The sequence below is a fragment of the Adiantum capillus-veneris genome, chromosome 5, assembly GCF_014529385.1.
Source record: "Adiantum capillus-veneris isolate H3 chromosome 5, ASM1452938v2, whole genome shotgun sequence".
In the NCBI taxonomy this organism is placed as follows: domain Eukaryota; kingdom Viridiplantae; phylum Streptophyta; class Polypodiopsida; order Polypodiales; family Pteridaceae; genus Adiantum; species Adiantum capillus-veneris.
Genome location: NC_140935.1, coordinates 119,266,233 through 119,274,343, shown reverse-complemented (window position 1 = coordinate 119,274,343; position 8,111 = coordinate 119,266,233). Strand labels below are relative to the sequence as shown.

Below are 8,111 nucleotides of genomic sequence, written 5' to 3'. Positions count from 1 at the left end.
TAGCTTTTCCTTCCCACTCTCTTTCGACAAACATCCTTCCTGTTGGGTGAAACACGAGTTTCCTCTGTCCAAAATGTGTAGACCAATTCCTTAATTTCATCTGTGATAGGGCTATGACGGTGTTGCTTGTGACATCCGGCCAATGAAAACAGTTGAGCATTGACACCAGACTTCACCTGCCGTGATTTTGCTTTGAACAAGCTGCGACGGTCGACTTTTAGGACCCTGGAGAATTTTGCAATAGGCATGTTTTCCTTTGAATTTATCATCATCTGCAATGCTACATTCTTCAAAAACAGCTCCTCGTTAGAAGCTGGCTGCTTGACGATAGCTAGTGTGTTGCGGACATTGGAGACAATTGCACTCTGCACAACAGCCTCCTCCTCTAAAGATTGATCACGGATTGCCCGAACAAGCGGATGTTGAGCAACAAGATTCCAGATTTCACACTTTGCTTCTTTGTTGAGACCTTCAGTCCTGCTCTTGAAAGCTTTCACAATCTCGAAGGAGATTTTCCTTTTCTCCTCATCGTCGATGGCATGATGTCCTCGTTTAGTTGTCATTTGTCAGTGCTCCCGATAATTACGCTTTCTTTCTGTCTCATATTTCCTGATAATAGAAAGAGCTGGATGCTGGTAGTTATGATTCATTTCCTGTAATGGCTCCCTTATGCCTCCATTTCTAGTGGAAGTAATGTTGTCTGCTGGTTTTCCATATCTGCAAGTCTGCTAAGCTTTGACAAGTCAACTTCGAGGCAAGAAGCAATGCGAGAGAGAGAGAGAGAGAGAGAGAGAGAGAGAGAGAGAGAGAGAGAGAGAGAGAGAGAGAGAGAACTCAACTTCAAGACAAGAAGCAATGCAAGAGAGAGAGAGAGAGAGAGAGAGAGAGAGAGAGAGGGAGGGAGGGAGAAGATGTCTCTCTGTGACAAATGTGACAAACTCAAGACATATGTGACAAATATTTTCTTCAAGCATATATATATGTGTGTGTGTGTGTGTGTGTGTGTGTGTGTGTGCACGCGTGCGCACTATGTGTACATATAGACATAATTGGAACATATCATGGTGTCTCAAGACATATGTTCGCTTCAAGCAAATATATATATATATATATATGTATGTATGTATGTATGTGTGTGTGTGTGTGTACTATGTGTACATATAGATATATATATGTATACATATATCCATACATACGTACAAGGATAGAAGCAAGTAAGAGAGTGGAGCAGAGATATTGAATCCAATTGCGTTCCTATCATTGAAACCGATTCCAGAACTCACTCCATTTATAAAAAAAAGTTTTATTATTACATTGAATTCTCTTAGATTTCATCTCTTCACACCATGCTAACTAATCTAATCTCTATAATCAAACTTGGTAGCATTGCTAGATCAAGGTAGACCAAGTGAAGGAATCTCTCTCTCTCTCTCTCTCTCTCTATATATATATATATATATATATATATATATATATATATATATATATATACATACACACACACACACACACCCCAATAGAATTAGAGCACTCCTAAGTTTGTCGAACAAGGGCTAGCACCTCATGAAAAATAATGTCTATGAGAAGCTTCCAATCTTGGTATCAAAAGAATGCTTTGCAGCATCTATTAAGAGGTCGTGTCATGCATCACTTTTATAAATGGGATAGACTATACGTGTAGGAAGAGAGTATTGACAGTGTTCCACTTGGAAGAGAAGATAACCCTATGAGAATAGAGGCATTGTTTCCTTGGCCGCAGCAACGCGCGGGTCACCTACTAGTTATTTTATAAACGTCGCTATATGTTTATACTTACAAAAAGTTGTCTTATTGTTTTTTTTTTTGCAGAATCAGACAGATACGCCGCTTGGACGCGATGAGATGTCTGATTAGACGACGTCAGTTTAGCCATAGCTAGATAGCATTAATTTCTTTTTGTCATAGCTTATGTATCATGAGACGACTTTTATACATCTTTTTGAAAACCATGTATATTTTTTCAATAATGACAATGGTTTGTAACTATTACATTTGCAAAGTTTAACAATCAAGTGATTTTGCCTATGTGTACAATTGTCATTGATTTACTTTCATCAATTCACGCTTGTCAGTTTTGTATCTTTATTTTGCAAACAATTAGTACTATGGATGATGGAGTTAATGGTTATATTGTCTTGTGGGTGACTATTTTGGGTCTATATCTAGATACCTTTGCACTTTTTTTCAAAGGTGAATCAATTAATGAAACATTCAATATGGTTGATGGTTGAATGTCCTGCCACCAATTTTTTTTCCTCTCGAGCGTCGCTATGAACGTCGCTATATAAGGCTCTGCAGCGTCGCTATCAACGTCGCTATAGATGGCCTGCAAACGTTGCTATAAGCGTCGCTATATAGCAACGTTTATAGCGACTGTTATAGCGACGTCCCTGTTTCGACGCTTTTAGCGACGTCGGGGGTTATAAAACCCAAGTGTATTTCCGTCGTTAAAAGCGTCACAAGAGCACACAACCTCTTATAGTGAATAGCTACGTACTATACTTAGATTACTTTATTACTCTCTTGCATTTTCTAAGGGTAGCCAAGAAATCACTAAGGCTATTAAATGCACTCTCATAAGCCTTAGGTAATTTTCTCTATTTAATTCCTTTTATAGCTAACTTTAGCATAAATACCTAGTTTATAGATTCTTATGAGTTAAATAGGATATCTAATAATAATCATAGGTAGATATAGCTAAGAGAATCTACCATAATTATCTCATAGTTAACTAAAATAAACTTGTAATTTTTCTATCCAATTTATGTGATAAAAAAGACAATTTTACTAAAAATAATTAGCAAAATTAGGGTTATAGATTATCCTAGTTATCTCTAGCTATCCTAACATTGAATCACCATATCTAAATTATTGGTATTTTTCCTAGCTATCTTTCTAATTTTAAGCCTAACTTTAGTATTATTTTAGCTAAAAATGACCAAAATAAGTAATAAAAAGCTTTATTTTTTTTGAAAAAAAATTTAAAATACACATCTTGATTAAGGGTTTCATTTCTAAAGGTCATATGAATATTTAATATATTTTTTTATATCTTAGAAATTTTAAAATTAAGTAAAAAGCAAAAATTAGGCAGCATAATGATACCATTGCCCTTTTAAATATCCTAAAGGTTCAAGGGAATTGAATTCAACTTAATTGTCCATAAAAATAATTTTCTCTCTATTTGAATCGGCAAAAAATCAATTGTCTGGCTAAGAATTGACCAAGATTGATGATAACCTCTCTTATCCATGCAATAGAGAATCCTACCAATACTTTTCTTCATTATAAGTTTGCATAATACTTAATTAATAAATTAATGTATCATACACTTAACAAGATCATAATCACCATTCCCAATTACTCAATTAAGCTTAATCATGCATAATATACTATGCATGATTAGCATAATCACTCTTGGTTAGTCAAACAAGGTGAGTAATTAATAGGGATTTTAGCATAGAGAAAGACTTGTCACAAATGCATAGAGATTCTAGAGAAAAATTAGCATAGTAACACTTATTTACCTTGTAAATCCGCTTGAATCTTTGATCTCTAAGTGGCTTTTGGATGCCCTTCTCTTGGAAGAAGTAAAAATATCGAGTGCAACAAAGATTTCCCAAACAACAAGTAAATATGTGAGAGCTCGGTGCCTATTTATAGTTTTTGTTAAGTAGGGGGCCTGCTTTAAGTTGTCCCCTTGTTATACAAGCAATCCCCTAGCTTGGTAGCTCATCCTAGCATTCTAATTTAGGCCTAGTGAGGTCATGGAGGTCACCCAATGCTTCTACACTGCCAAGTTGGTCAAGTTCTAGGGCTTCCAGGCCTTGTAGTAGCTTCCATGTGTAACCCTTGTGATTTCTTCCATTTTTGCAAAAGTGTCCAGTTTCGAGAGGCCTATCAGGTAAAATATGTAGATGGATATAAAAGACTTGGAAGAATCAAACCAATGTATCTTTGAAAAAGATCACTTGATGGCCAGCTTCAAATAAACTATACATGAAAGCAAAGAAGTGATCATCTCCATTGGAAAACACATGATCTCTAAAGACTGGAATCAAGCAATCAAAGTCCAATATCATCTAACCATCAATTGTAGCTATCTTTGTAGCTCTCCTGGTGTTGAATCCTATAGTCCCTCTTTGAAATTGTTGTCCCTCAAGGCATAGATTATGCTTGAGGGTCATTGTAAATTGATTAATTGCAGAGTTAATATAACATCTCCACTCACAATTGTGAGTGTGGCTATAAGAAAAAAAGAAACTCCTTTCTTTCCAAGCTCTGAGTGTGTGTTCTTGCAGCCCTAAATTTAATGAAAATTTGTTGTTAGGATTTGCAAACTAGATTTTTGTTCATCGTAGTAGCACCTTAGCTGTCCAACAACATATATTTATCTTTATGGAAAAAAAATTGTAAATTAACTTTAAATGAATCTTGCATTGCTACCATTGCACTTCTACAGGCCTCAACACTGAAGAGATTGTAGTCAAATTCTCAATCAATTTTATTTATGTATTCTACAAGAATTGTTGTAGAGGATTGTAACAAGGAAAAATACACGAGGACAAAAAGGAATAGATAGCCAATGTATGCTCCACAATGGCATGCATATGCTATGATGATATCTTAGAGTTCTTACATCTTATAAGCAATCAACTGGCACAGAGGGATACTGTGCACGATCTGAGCAATAGTTGTAGGTGATGAAGTTACTTTTGACCGAGGAAAGCTTATCATAGTCGATAGGGGGAGGGATGGGTGCTGGTTTTACTTGAAAGTTGCGATAACTAGCATTAAATGGGGCATTTGCCCAATTTATGTTCACTGAGCCACCCTTTGTGGCCCAATCACCACCATTCCAAATACTTGAGTAGACTCCCATAGCTTGTTGATCCAAATATGGTTGTCCAGATGTCTTGTTGAAAACACGAATTGGAGTTCCATCCACAAAAAACCTAAGAGAAATTTATTTTCATTTTGATACTAATAAATCTTAGATGAAAGATGTACACTCTTGATTAATTATTAGCTTTACGTGGGCAACACATGAAGGGTCCTCTCTCTCTCCTCTCACTCCACACACACAACACCACACACACACACACACACTCTTCTCTCTCCCTCTCTCCATCTCTCTCTCTCTCTCTCTCTCTCACCACACACACACACACACACACACACACACACACACACACACACGCGTGCACGCGCATGCATGCACAGAAGGAGTGATAGGTACAGAAGTAATGTGTATCAAATTTAGATAAAAGTATGGATAATAAACCAAAGAAAAAAAAAAGCAAAGTCATGGACATCTGTATTTCTAACTCACCTATTGTGAGTATGGCCAAAAAGAAAAAAAACATGGGTTTGAGTGCATGTGTGTGTATGTGAGAGAGAGAGAGAGAGAGAGAGAGATTTGTTGTTGGTGCTTACACTGCTAGCCTAGGAGTCCAAAATATTTGATAGGTGTGAAAGTCGGCAGTAGGGTCAAACCAAAGATACATGCGTTGCTCGCGTCCTCCCACGCCATTTACGAAGACATTTGTTTGCAATGTATAAGGTTGTCCACTCTCATTACCCAAGAATTCAAAGTCCAGCTCATCATGGTATGGTGTTTGGGATGATAACTGTAAAAGGCATAATTTTCTTGCATATTGTAAGTAGCCTAGATACTTCACATTTAGAGCAAACTGTACCACCATTCACACCTGTCCTTGGATGCTAGCACAAGAAGTTTTGGACAAATTCTCGCAATAATTCCCACATTGTGACTCACCCTCAAAATCATGAGCGCTCTGTGAGGGAGGCACCGCATGCCTAGCTAGGTACGATTGGGGGCAGGGGACCGCCGGCCCGGTGGGGGGGCCGGCGTTCCCCTGCCCCCAATCGTACCTAGCTAGGTATGCGGTGCCTCTCGAGCAGAAGCTCATGATGTTATGCATTGTGTGAAAAACACTTTAAAAGACTCCGTTTTCCTACATGAGAAAAATTCTAAATCTACTTGTGGTATCATCACACAACAAAGCTAAATCTCAAAAGGAGACCCATTTATCCATAGTTGAAGGTTTTTACACTAAATTTACTAAGGTTTTTTGCAATTTCCATGCTAGATTACACCAAAGCCTTGGCCTTAGCTTCTTCAGGCATGGTAATGAAGGGGAAGTGAATGAGCAAATTAGCTTTTTTAACCTCTTAGTAGTAGCTTTTGGGAGAAAATAATGGTGGTAGACACCCTTATCCTTCACAAGATGCGAGTGACGAATGGTGTTCGGACCGATAATTCAGAAAACTATAAAACCGTAGTCGTATAACCAAAGAAATCTTGATTAGGAGAATTAGGGATTGGACACCATTAAGCTACTTTTCTCAGGCACAAAGCAAAGTGAGCAATCACAAGTCTCTTAGGCTATGTTTATTGGTAGCATATTCATTCCTTGCAACTATCTCTTGGTTTTGTGAATTGTGAACCATGACTAGCATTAGCAAAGAAGAAATGGCTGTAAATTCCTTTATCTTTATATTTTGAATTCTAGAAACTATATGTATGTGATGCTCACATAGTATGCTGCCACTGTGCCTGCTGAGTCCCCTGGCACCAATTTTATTTGCATATCGACGTTGGCGAACAAGTACTCCTTCTTCGACTTGAACCCAGAACTTGCAAAGTAATGGAAAATGGTTACCTCGCCTCTTTTTGCATGTTACCAAAGTAGCGTTCACAAAAAACCGACCATTAGTGTAGTTTTGAAGGTCTTGGACAAGAGTTGAAAATTCATGGCTAGTTTGGGTCACCTTGATGGAAGGTGGCTAAATTTGGAGGATTTTAGAGTAAAAACCGATAAAGGCCCTTAAATTTTCACTAAAATCGGGAGATTTCCAATGCTCTCCTTTTTCCCATTGGTAGCTAAAAAAGTTTTTGGTGAACACTGTGAATATAATTTGTCTCTATTTTTTTTCCCCTTTCTGGGTGTTCTTTCTTTTTTTTCTTTCCATGTCTGAAAACCAAATTATACTATGCCAAACTTTATTCTCGGTAATTTTTGGGAAAAATGTGTCTCTTTGCTTACAAATGTGGATGCTTGAAAGCTCTATAGTCCTGGTCAAGTGCAAGAGGGATAGGAAATGTTTTGCCTAAAATTTCAATAGAATGGGGGAAACTTGAAAGCTTAAATTCTAATGCAAAATAATTTTCGTAAATAGCAGGCCCCAATTCATCTTTTAAATGGAAAAATGAATTAAACTTAGGAGTTGTAAAAGGTTTAATCATTAGAAATTCACAAGAAGATTTATAAATTTTCTCATGTAGGAAAATGGAGTTTTTCTCAGTGTTTTTCATACAATGAATAACATCATGAGCTTCTGCTCGAGAGGCACCGCATACGTAGCTAGGTACGATTGGGGGTAGGGGACCCCAGGCCCTCCCATCGGGCCGGCAGTCCCCTACCCCCAATCGTACCTAGCTAGGTATGTGGCACCTCCCTCATAGAAGCTCATGATGTTGAGGTAAGTTACAATGTGGGAAATATTGTGAGAATTTGTCCAAAACTTCTTGTGATTAAGACCAACCATGGATGTGTTTTGAGAGAGAGAGAGAGGGGTTGGTGTACCGGAGTAGCAGTCTAGGGAGAGCTGCAGTTGTTGGCCACCATCAAGTATCTGCACCCTATCCGCGCCCCATGTCACCTCCACATCCGTAGAGAAGTTGCTAGGCTGCGGTGGCGGCGGCTTCGGCTTCGTCTGCGCCCTCACCACCTCCACCACCTGTAGCGCCAATATTGCTACCACCACACACACTCCCAATGTTATCCCCCGCATATTCACCATCTCTCTCTCTCTCTCTCTCTCTCTCTCTCTCTCTCTCTCTCTCTCTCTCACTCACACACACACACACACACACACACACACACACACACACACACACACACACACGGACACACGGTATTTTTAGTGATGTCAAGCGCTGCACCCTCCTTTTATACACCCCCCATGATTCATAAAACCATACCATCCAAGTTCCAACACACATCCTCAGCGATGCTTGTCACGGATAGTGAAAAGGAGCAAAGAAA

At 38.4% G+C, this 8,111-nt stretch overlaps 1 protein-coding gene across 1 annotated transcript; it reads right to left on the bottom strand.

Moving 5' to 3' along the window:
* Positions 1-4,563: 4,563 nt before the first annotated feature.
* On the bottom strand, positions 4,564-7,909 carry LOC147457993 (xyloglucan endotransglucosylase/hydrolase 2-like). Its single transcript, XM_086511740.1, has 4 exons — positions 7,650-7,909; positions 6,600-6,730; positions 5,476-5,669; positions 4,564-4,994 (listed from the first exon to the last, which is right to left on the bottom strand). The coding sequence occupies exons 1-4, from the start codon at positions 7,864-7,866 to the stop codon at positions 4,682-4,684; spliced, it is 855 nt and encodes a 284-aa protein (XP_086367866.1). The 5' UTR covers positions 7,867-7,909; the 3' UTR covers positions 4,564-4,681.
* Between the last annotated feature and the right edge of the window lie 202 nt (positions 7,910-8,111).